Source organism: Carlito syrichta, unplaced genomic scaffold (assembly GCF_000164805.1).
Source record: "Carlito syrichta isolate Samal-C Ts95f unplaced genomic scaffold, Tarsius_syrichta-2.0.1 Scaffold308851, whole genome shotgun sequence".
Taxonomy (NCBI): Eukaryota; Metazoa; Chordata; class Mammalia; order Primates; family Tarsiidae; genus Carlito; species Carlito syrichta.
In genome coordinates this window covers 138,954-156,014 of record NW_007252947.1, presented here as the reverse complement: position 1 = coordinate 156,014, position 17,061 = coordinate 138,954, and the positions used below count along the sequence as shown (strand labels likewise).

The 17,061-nt window shown below is 37.6% G+C and overlaps 1 protein-coding gene across 1 annotated transcript in view; it reads right to left on the bottom strand.

Annotated features, from left to right (window-relative positions):
* Positions 1 to 6,197: 6,197 nt before the first annotated feature.
* The window catches only part of SVEP1 (sushi, von Willebrand factor type A, EGF and pentraxin domain containing 1), a gene marked incomplete at its 5' end in the record, with an annotated part of 142,071 nt that continues 131,207 nt past the window's right edge, over positions 6,198 to 17,061 (bottom strand). The window contains 2 exons of the mRNA XM_008066174.1: positions 6,198 to 6,491; positions 11,374 to 11,467. Of these exons, the coding sequence (XP_008064365.1) occupies positions 6,470 to 6,491; positions 11,374 to 11,467 (116 nt within the window). The remainder of the gene's footprint in view (positions 6,492 to 11,373; positions 11,468 to 17,061) is intronic.

Here is a 17,061-nt window from a genome sequence, read left to right as displayed (position 1 = left end):
TTTGTTACATGCATAGATTGTGTAGTGGTGAAGTCAGGGCTTTTAGGGTATCCAACACTTGAATAATGTACCTTGTAGGCATTAAGTAATTTCTTATCATTCGTCTCTCTCCCACCCACCCTTCCACGTCCCCAATGTCTGTTATTCCTCACTCTATGTCCATATGTTCACACTATTCTCTCTCACTTATGACAGCATGCCATATTTGTCTTTCTGTGTCTGAGTTGTTTCACTTAAGATAATGGCCTCCAGTTTCATCCACGCTGCTGCAAAGTACATAATTCCATTCTTTTTTTATGGCCGAGTAGTATTCCATTGTATACATATACTGCATTTTGTTTATCTAATTATCTGTCAAGTTGATTGACACTTGATCCCACACTTTTGCTATCATGAAAAGCTCTGTGATAAACATACAAGTACAGGTATCTTTTCAATATAATGATCTATTTCCCTTTGGGTAGATCCTCAGTAGTGGATTGCTGTATCGAATGGTAGTTCTGTTTTGAATTCTTTGAAAAACTTCAAATTGTTTCTCATTGAGGTTGCATTAATTTACATTCCCACTCACAGTGTATAAGCATTCTCTTTCCTCCATGTCCTTGCCAACACTTGCTATTTTTTATCTTTTAAACAATAGTCATTCAGACTAGCTGCTTTTCATCATTTTCAAAATAGTCCATTTATTTTCAGTTCCATTGAAACCTACAATTTGGGCCCAGGTTACCCGGAATGCGTGGTTTCTAAGATGATTATGGGGAAAAAAATGAAGGTCTGAAGTTGTGTCACTACCTTAAGGTCAGAGTTAGGAGAAAATCATAAGTAATTAGATAAAATTCCTTTAAAGAAATGAGTATTGCTGCTATGCTGGTTAAGGAAGCATTAAGAAAGTGATTGTGATTAAACTTGGTTGGTAAATTTGAGGCATTATAAGTGTTCATCTCTTTGGATGTCTCTTACCTGGAGCATCTATATGGTATAAGGATATACTGTAAAAAATATTCATTTTAAATTTCCTAATTTGATCATCAGCAAATATTTTTGTCCTGTGTATACAAGAGGCTCAAAATCTATTGTCATTTTCTCTTGGTAATAAGCTTCCATTTGTAGATTAAATGAGTAACAATCTTGATCCGAACACTTCTCCAAAGATTTCTAAGATTGTGTTTAAACAAAATTAAATTGAGACAAGTTCTTTAAATGTATAGAATTATTGCTAATACATTTGCTGGGTTGATTAGGGTAGATCAAAAAATTATACACCCATGCACATATACACACATTCTAATGAGGGACTTTTACTTCAATTAATTTTTATGAAGATGATTATTTTTTATGAATATGAAAGTATATTTACAAATAGAAAGTAATATATCTTTATGGGAAATAAGTAAGACATAAAGGGAAAATTTAGATAAGAGATTAAAAATAACCCATAGCTCCATATCCTAGAGAAAATTGTTGTTAACAAAGTTTGGCAAATCCCTTTCTATGTAAATCCCTTTCTATGTATAGTTTAGGCAATTGAGAATATGCTATTAACACATTTTATATTCTGTTTTCCATTGAACCCATTATACCATAATGATTTTTCCATGTTATTAAGACATTTTGTAAATGTAATATTTAATGACCTTTTATAATAATACTTGATCCCATAAATATACTATGAAATACTTAACCAAATCTAGGTTTTTTAGTCATATAAATTGTAGCTGATTTTAAAAAATATTAATAATGCTTTGATAATTATCTTTGTGTACAAATACTGGCGCCTAAATCAGATTTCTTTATGGGAGTGCTTCTCAGGCAAGGAATCAACTGTACAAAATGGTATGCATGCATATTTTAAGTTTTTGATATATGTTGCCAATTGTTTTGAAGAAACGCTGTACAAGTTTATCTTCCCTACAGAGGTTCAAAAGAATGATTTTATCTAATAGCCAACTTCATATCATAATTAAAACAAACACTACCACCACCAGAAACCTTGCCAATTTGGTAGGCGAAAATTTAGATCAGTTTAATTTGCATTTCTTTTTTTTTTTTGAGCTGGAATCTCACTCTGTCACCCAGACTGGAGTGCGGTGGCCGCTCCCGACCACTATAGCCTCGACCTGCTGGGCTCCGGTGATCCTTCCGCCTCGGTCTTCCAAGTAGCCAGAATTACAGGCTTGCGCTACCTCGCCTGGTTGATATTTTGATTTATTGTAGAGATGAGGTCTCACTGCCCAGGTGGGTCACGAATCGCATTTTTTTTATTGTAAGTGAGGCTGGTTATTTCCTATCAGTTTTTCTTTTTTAGTTAATTACTTCTTCATATTTCTGCCCAAAGCAAAATGCTTTCTTATGGATATCTGTTAAATCACAGTATCTTAAAATATTATTTAGGCCTGTATTTTTTGCTTGGTTTTAAAATTCAGTTTATGTTAATTTTTGACTCATGAGAGAAGTTTCCACATTTCTGTAGTCAAATATATTTGCTTCTTTTGTGGATCTTCAAAATTTTTGTCTTAAAATTATTTTTAAAGTGTACATTTAGTATATATTTATGAAGTTGTGCAACCACCACCATTATCAAGTTGCAGAATGTTTCACCTCCTCCCCCTGAAAATCCTACATCCATTAGCAGTCACAGCCCATTTTCTCCCCACTTATCTTCTGTCCCTGTAGACTTGCCTATTCTGGATAGTCCATGTAAATGGAATCACACAGTATGTGGCCTTTTGTATCTAGCATCTTTTACTTAGCACGTTTTCAAGGTTTACTGTCCAAATGTCCATTAACTGATAAATGGATAAACAAGATGTGGTATAGCTACTCAAGAGATATCGATAATACTACAACACGAATGAATTTTTTTGAATTCTCTTTACTCTCAAAGAGTCTTTATTATTCCAGATATTAGTACATAGGCTTCCGTATGTTTTCTAATTTTTATATCTTTCATCTTTACATTGAACTTTACATTGACTCTAACTGGAATGATTTTGGTGAATGTGAATGATGGGAGATGAGAATGTAAACTGATTTTGTGTTTCCAAATAATTAATTGCTGCAGCATAGCACGTTGAATAATTTTTCCCTTCCCTTTTGAGTTTTTGAGGCTGCTGTGAGAATGCTGCTCTTAGCTCTCCATCCATAGAGAGCATAGTTTATTAAGAACTCTAGCTGCTGTGCCCTGAAATCCTTCACTGTATTTGTGCTCTGAGACTGTCAAGGAGCTGCTCCTTGCCAGACACTGAGTGCAGCAGGGACACCCATGCAGGCCTGACCTTAAGAGACAGAGGTCTACTCTGAAAGGTGATTTTGACTCAAGGACTCTCAGATGGTCTTGCTGGACTTTTCTAAAGAGCTGCATTGTAGTCTAAGATGCTTCCACCTACCTTCTTCCTTCCCTTCTCCCTCACTTAGGGTTAGGCATGCATTGGGTCTGCTAACCCTTACCTTTTTCCAGTTCTCAACCTATTTTCCATCATAAGCATTTTCTCTAATACATTTCTTGCCTGTGTAATCCTGTCTTGGCCTCTGTTTCTTGGAAGATCCAGCCTAACAGTGAATATCTCCTACATTACATATTGTCTTATTTGTACTAGGTTCTGTTTATTGATTATTTATCTATTATACTACAATAGACATCAATCTAGCTTTTTGTGGGTCGGTATAATTGAGTTAGTTATTTAATATTTGCATTTCAATATCTGGTTAATTTAATTATTCTTTTCCTCAACAGTTTTTAAAGTGTTTTCCATGACAACCATTGTTCTTTTTTTTTTTTTTTGAGTTGGAGTCTCACTCTGTCACCTAGACTGGAGTGCAGTGGCTGCTGCCGTCCACTGCAGCCTCGATTTGCTGGGCTCTGGCAATCCTTTCACCTCAGCCTTCCGAGTAGCTGGAACTACAGGCGCGTGCTACCACACCCGGCTAATTTTTTATTTATTGTAGAGATGAGGTCTCGCCAAGTTGCCCAAGTCGCCCAAGTTGCCCAGGCGGGTCTCGAACCCGCGGGCTCAGGCAATTCACTCACCTTGGCCTTCCAAAGCGCGGGATTACAGGCTGAGCCACCGAGCCCGGCCAACCATTGTACTTTCTTGATGACTTAAGTTATGGGAATCTAGTGTACAGCATGGTGACTACAGTTAAAAATACTGTACTGTATACTTGAAATCTGCTGAGAGAATAGATTTTTTTTTTTTTTTTTTGAGTTGGAGTCTCACTCTGTCACCCAGACTGGAGTGCAGTGGCCGCTCCCGGCCACCGCAGCCTCGCCTGCTGGGTTCCAGCGATCCTTCCCCCTCAGCCTTCCAAGTAGCTGGAACTAGAGGCACGCGCTACCACGCCCAGCTAATTTTTGATTTATTGTAGAGATGAGGTCTCGCCAAGTTGCCCAGGCAGGTCTCGAACCCACGGGCTCAGGCAATCCACTCACCTCAGCCTCCCAAAGCGCTGGGATTACAGGCTGAGCCACCGAGCCCGGCAGAGAATAGATCTTAAGTGTCCTTACCCCCCCACCCATACACAATGGTAAACTATGTGTGGTGATGGATGTGTTCATTAATTTGATTGTGGTAATTATTTCACAATATACGTTGTTATGAAATTATCACATTGTACACTTTGAGTACACACAATTTTTGTCAAAGGTAACTCAATAAAGCTGGAAAAATAAAACAGTCAAAAATTATCATACAAATTTACATTCTCACTGATAATGTATAAAATTTTCTATTTCATCTCATATTTCCCAGCATTGGTTGGTACCATTAAAAATAAGTCAACACTAATCAGATATGCAAAATGGTTTCTACTGTTATTTGAATTTGCATACTATGTGAGGTTGAACATTTTCTCACATATATGTGAGCTTATTGCATTTTTTGGTGAGTTGTCTGTATTTTTGAGTTTTGTTTTTTCCCCATATATATGCTAAACGCATTATAATAAAACATTATTCCTTGTTCTGTCATAAAACATTTTTTATGCAATTTTTTGAACGACTTTCAGAACTGTCAATTTACTTATGCTGTCAACTCTGCTCACCATTCCCACTGTAATTTTACTATAACTTTCAGGTTTTTTAGCCCTTCAAATACTTGAAGAAACTAACTACAAAAACCATATTTATGGTTTTCAAATCAATATGTAACTCCCCAATTCACGTTTGTTTTTGTTGTATGGTGAGAATACAAAAATAAAGATTCTCAAATTTTTACTAATTGTTGAATGGAGTCACTCAATATTTTTCCTCTCTCACTTTCTAATATTTGATAACAAAAAATTTCACTACTCATGCCTTCTTGAAAACTTATGAGTTTTTAAATAAGATGTTTGCATTTGTATGTATAGATGTATGCATTAATACTTTTGTGATTCTTTGATCCTGCATGCACTATTTTAGTTACTGCAGCTTTCTGTTATGTTTTGATTTTTAATAAAGATAATATTTTCATCATTTTTCTCAAAACTATTTTAATTTTCCATTATTTTCTTAATGAACACTAGAATAAATAATTTGATAATGTTCCCCTCACAATGTTTAAAAAATTCTTTTTTTATTTTGCTTTTTTAGTTGCACAGTCTCACTATGTTGCCCAGGCTAGATTCAAACTCTTGAGCTCAAGCGATTCTCCTACCTCAACCTCCTGAGTAGCTAGGACTACAGGTGTGTGCCACTATGCTTCCCCTTAAAGTTCAATATGGCAAATATGATTGGAATTATGTTGTCTATAACTTTATTTGGAAAAAAATCAACTCTCTAAGCTCTGAGGAACCTTTCCCGTTTGACTTTCCTTCTCATTCCCTGTCTTCCCCCTTCCTATCTCCCTTCTTCTAAAGAAGCGAGCTGTGGGATTAAGGTCTAGGTATGAACTCTCTGTTAAACTCCAGTTCTTGCATTTCATATTCCAGCTTTGGGAAGGAAGGGGAGCACTTTAATTATACATATAAAGAAAACGGAATCGGAATGAAGGGAGGTCTCCTTTATTGTAATTACTTGGCGCATTCCATGTGACCCTACGTTTTGTCAGTAGCACAGATGAAAGATCCTGAATTCTCTTTATTGTTCCCTGGCCACCTCATAAAATGGCACTACCCGCAAAATAGCATTTAGTAGCAAAATATACTTTAATTGAAAAATCATTTTAATTAACTGAATAAAAATGTGTACCAAGAACTTTCCCAATAGACAACAGAATATGTACATTTTGTGAGGGTGGAGCAGCATCTATTTAATATAATTTTTATATAGAAAATACAGGCATATTTAAAAATGGAAACATGTAAGAAAGTATGTCACAAGGAGTAACAAAATATATCACCAAATAAAAAAGTAAACCCCAAATAATAAGTTTACTAAACAAAACGAGACCCAGCACCATGTTGGACTTTCTTTGCGTCTGTTCCAGGATGCCCAGGCGCTATCAGGAGGAGATGATCCTGCTATTGGGAGAGCCAGCTGGTTGTGCAGTGGTTAAAACCCAGTCCTCCTTTTCCTGGGGGAAAAACAAAAGCCCAAATAGATTCAACAGACATTTCTGAAGAGGTAAAAGCTCTTTTGGGGTTGACTAAAACAGACTTGAATGTCTCAGATTCCCAGGTATTAACTATTGTTAATTAGTTAACTGCTGATGTTGTTTGTTGGGATGGGGCTCACTTCTTGAGAGAGTGGCAGGGCGTGAAGAACAGGTGCTAACTTATGAAAAGATCTGAGAAGCAGCAGACCTGAGTTTTAGTCTTGATTCTGCCACTTGTTTCCTGTCTTACAATCCTCTCACCTATAAAATGAGGAGTTTGGATCTCATGAACTAAGGGCCTTTAGAGTACTAGCAACCTGTGGTTTTTAATTATGGCACTTTTTGTGGATCAGTTTTCTGAAGATGTGCACAGAGGTCAGAGCAAACACAATGTCTTAAGGACTGGACTTCCAGGGAACCAGGCCAGGTCAATCTTATTCATCAGTAGAGAGGGTTACAGGTTGATGCTACAAGGTATTTCTCTACCAGCAGACACCCATGCCAGGAAACTGTTCCATCTCTCAACAGGCATTTACTGAGCATTCACTTTATTTCTGTGCTTGTGCAAGGCACTAGGTGTACGATCTTTAAGGCAGTCTAATGGGAGAGAAGGAAAATATTATTTGGAAACATTTATTGTTTTGACATCTCGGAAACAGTCTCCCTCTCCCATTTTAGGAAATTATACTCACTTTACTTTATTCTGGGAATTTCCAGGCTCCCCTCCTCTTTATTCAGTATTTTGACAAAATTACCCTACATGTTAGTACAACATAACCCAACCTAGGGCTAGAGTTTATCGATTCATGATGGGCCCCAGAATCAATCTGGACCAATCAGAGGATTGCCAGGGCTCAGGAATTTGATATCAGCACAGGCAGCATAGCAAAACTGGGTCTTTACTAAAAAATTAGCCAGGTGTTGTGGTGCACACCTGTAGTCCCAGGTACTCGAGAGGCTGAGGCCGAAGGATCTCCTGAGCCCAGGAAGTCGAGCTGCAGTGAGTTGTGATTATGCCACTGCACTCCAGCCTGGGTGACAGAGTGAGACCCTGACAGAAAAACCAAAACCAACCCAACAAAAAAACCATAAATTCTCAATCCTGGAAGTGAGAAGTGAGATGGGAGGTAGAGAGGCTCAGATGACTTTCAAGTCCCTAGTACTCATCTTCCTGATGTTCAGCCACTCCCTTGTCTTTGGGTTCCACTCAAGGCCCCTCTATTGTTAGAATAAATTCCTTTCTTTGCTTAAGCTAGTTAGAGTTTTAACAAGAGGGTCCCAGTTAACACGGGCCTCCTAGAAAAATCCACTGCAATTCAAGAAGAACCTGTCTGGTGATGTGGGATCCTAGTTAGCCTTTGCTTGAATGCGGGATATGTCTTCAACTTAATTTGTCACAATTTCTCTTGGATTCATATATCATCAAACTTTGCATAAAAGTCTAGATTGTTATTCTTATCAATATGCAGCATTTTTATATAAACTAATAATTCCCCTTCTCTTGATCAAGAAAGAACTCCTATGAGCACATTTTTTAAAATCATGCAAACTCTGGGTTTTCTTTTCCTTATCTGTAAAGTGAAGGGATTGAAATATAAAGTCTATATTACAAGAAAGTTATAAATACTTTCTGCTCTTTTAGAGTCATGTTTTTATTTCCTTATCTTTTCTTTCCTTCTTTTTTTTGGATCTCATTTACTTAAATTTTTCAACTATGCTCTCAGGTAAATCTGTCATCTTGATCTTGGCAATTTCTAAAGATATGAACTCTAAATAAGGGTTCAGTTATTTTTTCTTTCTTTGCAGAGATGGTATACACTTGAGATGACGTGAGGAAATTCATTGGCACAAGAAATATTTTTTTATTAATTAGGTTTTTACTTTAATAGCTTTTTGTTTTTGCAAGTTGACTCTGACATTCAAATCAAAATGACATAACAGGGAATGAAAAATAAGAGTTATTTTTAGTTAATGGAATTTTCCACTTTACAAAATGAATATTGGAAGCACCCATCTGCTTTTAGTGATTCCTATAAGATAGGGGTAAATATACATAATAAAAAATTGAAGTAATGTAAGGTAATAACATATGGTGAAAGTCTTAAAATAGAATTGATAATATTCTAACATTGCAACATTTGTGAAGACAATGTTTGAACATTGAAAATATTTTATTTAGCTGGGCTCGGTGGCTCAACCTGTAATCCCATGCTTTGGGAGGCTGAGGTGAGTGGATTGCTTGAGCCCGCGGGTTCGAGACCCACCCGGATGACTTGGCAAGACCTCATCTCTACAATAAATCAAAAAATTAGCTAGGCATGGTAGTGCATGCCTGTAGTTCCAGCTACTTGGACGGCTGAGGTGGAAGGATCTCCGGAGCCCAGCAGGTCGAGGCTGTGGTGGCCGGGAGCAGCCATTGCACTCCAGTCTGGGCAATGAAGTGAGACTCCAACTCAGAAAAAAAAAAAAATTTATTTATGGTATGGCACAATATGTCTGATATTTCCTGAGGTTTAAATAGGCCAGGTGTGGTGGCTCACACCTGTAATCCCAGAACTCTGGGAATTTCAGGTAGGAGGATTTCCAGGGCCCAGAAGTTTGATACCAGACTAGGCAACATAGCAAAACCTGGTCTCTACAAAAAAAAAAAAAGAAATTAACCAGGCACGGTGGCACAAGCCTGTAGTCCCAGCTACTCGGGAGGCTGAGGCAGAAGGGTGTCCTGAGTCCAGGAAGTTGAGATGCAGTGAGTTGTGATTATGCCATTGCACTGTAGCCTGGGTGACAAAGTGAGAACCTGACTTAAAAAAAAAAGCATAAATAATCTTGTAACTATTTTTTCTTTGACTTATTTTTGTGATCTTTTAAACTATAATATTTTAAACTATATCTTTTAACTATAATATTTTAAACTATAATATTTACCTGGCCAGAAATGAAAAACCATTAAAATAACATATTTTGACACACATTTTTTTGTAGTCAATGAAATACAGTATATATAAATACTAAAAATATAAAACAAAAATACTTGACTTTAAAAGTAAACATTTTTTGTCAATTTCAACACTATGTTTTATTGTCATCAAGAACCCAAGCATGTATTAGCCATTTTCAATAAACTATATTGAGTTTGTTATTTATTTTACATACTAGTGTTGGGAGCTGGCCATGGAGGCCCTCCTGAGCGTTAGGGATCTAGGCAGGCTGTGGATCCTGAGACCACTAGGATGAGTTCAGGAGCCGAAGGCCCATTCCCTCTTCCCTTCTTTGCTGTTTGCCACGTTCCACTAGCAGGGACTTTGATAATCTAAGCATGAAGTAATGAGAGTACGACAGGCATGGCTTACTTTAGGAGTCCATTGTTCCCATTTCTCACAGACTGCAGTTTCAGCTTTAAACTTAAAATAATTCAAACTCAGGTCACGTTTGGGAGCCTTATATACAATACAAGCTTCTTTATAAGATTAAAAAGTTTATTTGTAGAATTAGTATATACATGTAAAGTGCTATTCCAACTTTAATAATATAGATAATTATTTAGGGTTACCAGAAATAGTCCAGCACAAACTTTGGGCTGGGCCACATTCCTGAGGGCCCAGCACATACTTTGGAGTGGGCTGCATTCTTTAGGAATTGGTCTGGGCTATAATTAAGTTTCTATAGTGTAGGTAAAATTAGCGTAAAATAGAGAGGAATTGGGATTTAGGTTGGTCATTAGGTGTTGTTTATGCATAAATTTTAAAAGTTATTGATTATTAGAATATTATGATATTAGAATTGTTGTATTACTTTTGAGAAATATTAACCAAGCATGAGGAACAGTGAGATAGATTTGGGATCCTCATTCCTCATGCTTGCGGAAACACCTGGTGGGTGGGGGACACCCCTCATCCATCTGGCTCTATGTTCATGTAAATGTCTTGTGATTTAATTGGGATTGCCCCTCTTCATACTCCAGGAAACACCTGGTGGGTGAGGGATGCCCTTCATTCACCTGGTTTTGTGTTCATGTAAAAGTTTTGTGATTTAATTGGGATTTTTCTTCCTCATGCCTGAGGAAACACAGGGGGGTGGGGGACACCCCTCCTGCACCTGACTTTGTGTTCACATGAAAGACTTGTGAGACTGTCTGTGTAAAATTTGGGGATAAATACCCACTGTAAGTTCCAATAAATGGCTTCTGCTCAATCCGTTGAACAGTTGTCCACTTTCTTTCTTTCTCTTTCTTTCTCTTTATATCTATCCCTCCATCTTTCTTTCTTTTAATATCTATCCCTCCTACAGAATCGGCTTCTGCACTAGACAGAGTCCAGTTTCTTTCTTTCTCCCCCAGTCTCTTTCTTTCTTTTAATATCTATCCCTACAGAATCACCAACGCCACCACACCTTCCAAGGGACCCCCTAAATCTCTTTGCAGGGGCTGGCCCCCTACATTCTAGTACATGAAAAATGCAATCTTCTGTCCAAGAAGATTATTTATTTATTTGCTTATTTAACTCTTTTCTTTTTCTTTCATTGCAAAAAATTGTAAAGTGTTTCATCAATTTGTAGTCATCCTTGAGCAGACCCACACTAATCCTCTCTGTAGAGTTCCAGTTTTAGCGGATGTGCTGCCGAAGTGAGCACAAGATTGCTTATTTTTGAGATATCATTGTTTTATTTGTCAATCCTGAACTAATATTTCTTAGTTTTGGCTTTGGTTTAAATTCAGAGAGAGAATCTCAAAATGGATTGTTTTTGGATAGGAAATACTAAATACTCAAACTAGACAGAGATACCTTCTGACTCTTGAGACAGCATATATTGAATTTCAGAGTCATTTAGGTTATAAGTGAACTCTAGTTTTTGATTTCCTTACCTGGAACAGTCATGTCCTGTCCAAGCTGAAAGGCAGTGGCAACGGTTTGGTCTTACACATTTTCCGCCATTTAAGCAAGGAGACTGGCAAACAGCTAGGATGAAAAATCCATGCATTTATTTAATTAATACTTAGTAATTCTGAAGATGTCCATAAAGGCACGTATAATAAGACTTGCCTCTACCTCCTGTTGCAGCCACCACTACTGCTCATACATTGTCTGCTTTATCCATTCCTGCCACCCTGCTTGACCTCACATCCTTAGGTGGCACCACATCCCTTTTTCCTTCCAAACTAGTCCATTTTCACATTAAGTCCCAGGTTAAGGTCTACCTAATTACCGAAATTTTTGCTCCAAGTTCACTGAGTTTTCTCTAATGTTTTCAATTATGCAAAATATCTGGTACTTTTACTGTTCTGAACTGCAAATTTTTCACACACTCAATTAGGTTGTACATTTCTTGAAAGGGCTAGCACTGAACTCATGAGTGATTAAGTCAGACATCAACTCTTACAATAATAAATTAGGTACATGGATTGTCTAAAAAGACAGACGATTCAAACAGCCCCTTGTGTTTGGCTAGGATATCCATTTCATGACTTTTACCAGCTTTAATTGGGATTACAAACTCAGAGACTTGCTATATAGGCATTTTTTCTTTCTTTTTTTTTTTGCAAATCTGTGGTCTCATAACCAAACTCTTCAACTGCATAATTCTGTTTAAAAACTTGAGGATGCTAAAAATTGATGAAGACCCAATAGCAGCAAGTTTCATGTATCAAAGGGAAAGGAGAATTCCCTAAAGGAAGAACATAAAATATCTGTTGGGGGAAAGCTGGAAATAACCACTTCAGTCTTATAGCACAGAAAGGAGACGCTTTTCTGAAAGAAAAGACCATCTTTGGTGAGATGGAGAGGAATGTCATTTCTTTAATCATTCATTCACAACATATGGAGAAAACACCTGCTAAGCAAGGATTATAAGCACTGGCCCCTATTAAGAGTGAATAAGAGAAAGGTTCAGAAGTAAAATACTCAGAAGAGTTCTCTTGGCGAGTCAAGAGTAAGAGCTCGCCAGCAGAATGCACTTATTTGCAACATAATGAGATCAAATTATGAAGTAAAATAAGATTAAACCTAGCAAAAATAAAACCCAATAACCAAAAAACAACTCTCCATATTTCTGCTTGCTGATATAAGAAAACATTACTCCTTTTCACAAGCATGCTGATTTAATGGTGCTTGACTGTACTAACAAAATAGTCATTATTTTTACTTCCCTGTCTAAAAGCATAAATAGCATCTTCTTCCTTTCCTATAATGTCAGTGTCCCCAATGTTCCATCCTGGGCCATCTCTTCTTACCATGTGTCTTTTGCACAGTCTTATTTTTTTCCTTCCACAGTGTTTTTCAGCAATGACTTACACATCTCTATCTTCAACCTAGATGTATCATTTGGGAACCTAAACTATCATTCAGTTGCCTATCAGATCACTTACCTTGTATGTACCACAGACCCTCAGACTCAGAATGTTCATACTTAACTTCTTGTCTATACCCTTGAGACTGCTTCTCTTGACTTCCTTATTTCAGTAAATGGCACCACCTTTCACTCCAGGGTCAAAGCTGGAACAGGTTTGACTCTTCCAAGTCATCTTGACTCTTCCTGGATTACTATACTCAATATTTGTTATAACCAATTAGTATTGATTTTTATCTTCCTAACTTCTCTAAAATCCACCCTTTTTGAGTTATTTCTCCAGACTTCATTACTTCTTGCCAATTCTGTCTCTATAGCTTCTCAACGAATCTCTCTATTGTAAGTCTTGTTTTCTGTCATTGTCCATACTGCTGCCAAAATGACTTTTCTAAAAAAAAAAAAATCTTGCGATCACATGATTCTCCTGCTTAAAACCCATCATATAACCAAGCAGCCTGTACTCTGAGACTGAGGGGCAAGTTCCGTACCCCTCTGGGATTGATCATCATTTGCCCAGAGAGGATACTCCAGGTGCATGATACCTGAGGAGACAATGCCAGGGAGGAATTCCAGATGCCCCACCTCGCTCACTGGACCATTTACAGGATGATGAGTGCAAACAGAGCATGAGTCCTAGCAGCAGATGACTAGAGATGAATCATGAACTGATTCAGCCCCCTTTCCCAGCAGTTCATGGGACATCTGATCCACATGGATAGTGGCCTGACTGGCCTGCACAGAAATGACTGAACACAGGCAGGTAGATCCACCACAAAAAGTCCCCTCTGACTACACGGAGAGCAGGGGGGTGGGTCTAGAGACCAGAGCCTACTCACTGTCACAGCAAGCCAAAAGTGGCAGTACTGGGACATGCTAGTAAAAAGGAACCTGAAGTTCTAGAAATGGCTACAACAGGGAGCTCAAGTCTCACAGAAGTTTGCTTGCTTGTTTGGGTGGTTCTCTCTATACATATCTTTGTGTGTGTATGTTCTAATTTTCCTTTTTTCACCCTCTTTTTTTTGCATATGGGTATAGGTGAGGCTGAGTGTATTTTTTCTTTTTTTGGTTTGTTTTTAGTTTGTTTATCCATTTGTTTGCTTGCCTGTTTGTTTTTCCTCTTCTTCTTTCTCTTCATCTTCCTTTCTTCTTCCTTCTTTCTCTGTTCTTTTCCTTTCTCTCTTTTTTTTGAGTTGGAGTCTCACTCTGTCACCCAGACTGGAGTGCAGTGGCCGCTTCCAGCCACCGCAGCCTCGACCTGCTGGGCCCTGGTGATCCTTCCACCTCAGCCTTCCAAGTAGCCAGAATTACAGACATGCGCTCCCACGCCCGGCTGATTTTTTGATTTATTGTAGAGATGAGGTCTTGCTGCCCAGGTGGGTCTTGAACACGTGGGCTCAGGCAATGCACTCACCTCAGCCTCCCAAAGGTGCGGGATTACAGGCTGAGCTACTGAGCCCGGCTTTCTCTTATATAATTTTGGATTTGAGGGTATACATAAGCTCCCCCCATATGGACATATTGTAAGGTGGTGGGAAGTGGGTACCAGGGGGCCTATATCCCAGTCAGCAAATACTGTAATCTTCAGATAGCCTCTGAACCTTAGCTCCCCTATTACACCTTAATCAAATTTCAGAACTGCAAAAAGAATACAGTCACCCACCCACAGCCCAGTTTCAAAATTGAACAAATTCAGAGGCTCTTCTTAGGGAAGAATATGGGGTTGAGTAAACAGAAGTGAAAGCTATCTCACCTCACTGAGCAACACATTTATAGAGGGGGAGAAAAGGGAAAGAAAAAAAAAATCATCACAGATGAAGAAGAATTGATGAAGAAATACAGGTATCCCCCAGATCCTTGGAAAGACAGCATCTGAGAACACAGACTTAGGAACTTAAACAATGAAGAGCCCCTAGAATGAATGGTCTCAAATCACAAATCCAGATATCAAGAGGATGCAAAAAAATGAAGAAAGGCAAGAAAACAGAATGAAAGAGCTGATAACTGAGATGATGGCAATAAAGAACACAGTGAACAAAATAAATAACAAATTGACAAGCATGGAAAGCAGAATAAACTAAGCAGAAGAAAGAATCTCAGAGCCTGAAGACCAAAATATGAAACTAACCCAAACTGTCAAAAACATAGAAAGTAATCTTTAAAAGGCAGAACAAAGGCTCTAAGAGGTGTGTATTTGTATTAGGAGGTTGATCTTATGTCTGATTTGCATACCTGAGGCAGAAAGAGAGACAGAAAAAACCTTGAAACAAACATTCCATGAGGTTATCTAAGAAAACTTCCCTCATCTTGCCAGAGATGTGAACATCCAGCCACAAGAGATTCAAAGAACCCTTGCAAGGCATCAAATGAGAAGACCAACTTCCAGACACATAGTAATTTGCTTACACAAAGTAGTTATAAAATAGAACAAAATCTAAAGGCAGTGAGAGAGAAAAGTCAGACTACCTACTGGGGAAGACCAATTACAAGAGCAGCAGACTTATCTACAAAAACACTCCCAGCTAGAAGTGACTAGAGTCCAACTTTCAAAGTTCTCAAAGATAAACAATTTCTATCAAGAATTTTCTACCCAACTAAGCTAAGCTTCATCAGCAAGAGAGAATTAAAAGTCTCCAAGACATCCAATCCCTAAGAGATTATGTTGCTTCCAGATAAGCTCAACCAGAGATGCTTAAGAAGGTATTAATCACAGAAGACAGAAAAAAAAGAATGATCATATACTTCCCAAGAAACAAGAAAATACACAATCAACAGAGAATACATTACAACTGCAAATTTGAAAACACACACATACATCAACTCAAAAGTTAAAAGAAACCAAATAAACTTCATAAGAGCTTTATGACAGAGCTGAACTCTCACATTTCAATAGTCAACCTGAATGTGAACTAAATGCACCACTGAAAAGACACAGAATAGCAAGCTGCATAAAAAAGCATGGCCAAACAATATGCTGCCTCCAAGAAACACATCTCACTATAAAGGATACACACAGACTAAAAGTTAGAGGATGAAAAACAAACTTTCAGGTGAACAGAAAACAAAAGAAGGTGGGAGTTGCAATTCTAATATCAGACAAAACAACATTTAAGCTAACAAAAATTTAAAAAGACACAGAAGGAGGACACTACTTAATGATAAAAGTTCAATCCATCAACAAGAAATATTCATCCAAAATATATATGGCCCCAACACAGCAGTACCAGGATTTATAAAGCATCTACTAAGTAAACTAAAAAAGGATATTGTCACTAACACTATCATAACTGGGGACTTAAATGCCCCACTAACAACCCTAGATAGATCATCAAGGCAAAAAAATCAATAAGGAGATCCAGAACCTTAACATGACACTTGACCAAATGAACTTAATAGATACCTACAGAACACTCCACCCAACAAGCACAGAGTATACATTCTATTCATCACCACATGGAATATACTCCAAGATCGACCACAAAACTCAGCCATAAACCAAGCAGAAACAAATTTCATAAGATTGAAATACTACCATACACCTTCTCAGACCACAGTGGAATAAAAATAAATATTGCCACTAATAAGATCCCCCCAAAACACATATAACATGGACACTAAACAGCACAATACTGAGCAATTCCTGGGTCAACACAGAAATCAAAACAAAAATTAAAAGATTCTTAGAAACAAGTCAAAACAAAGACACATCTTACCAAAATCTCTGGCATGCCATAAAATCATTATTAAGAGGGGGAATTTATAGCTCTACAAACACACATCAAGAAAATGGAAAGATCATGGGTCTACAGCCTAAGAAATCAATCACCAAAGAGAGCAGGAAAGGCAAGACCACCAAGACTCTAACTTCAACAGAAGATTCCATATCACCAAAGTAAAAGCCCAAATATGGGACATAGAAGTCAACAATATCATAGAAAAAAATCAATAAAACAAAAAGTTGGTTCTTTGAAAGGAAAATCAAAATTGATGGGCCCCCTAGTCAGACTGACCAAGAAAAATAGAGAAAATCCAAAATAAACACAATTAGAAATGCAAAAGATCAAGTCACAACTGATCCCGAAGAAATACAAAAGATTATCAGACATTACCATGCACATCTATATGGAAACAAACTCAAAAACCTAAATGAAATGGAGGACTTTCTGACATCACACAACCTCCCAAAGTTGAAACAAGAAGACATTGAGAT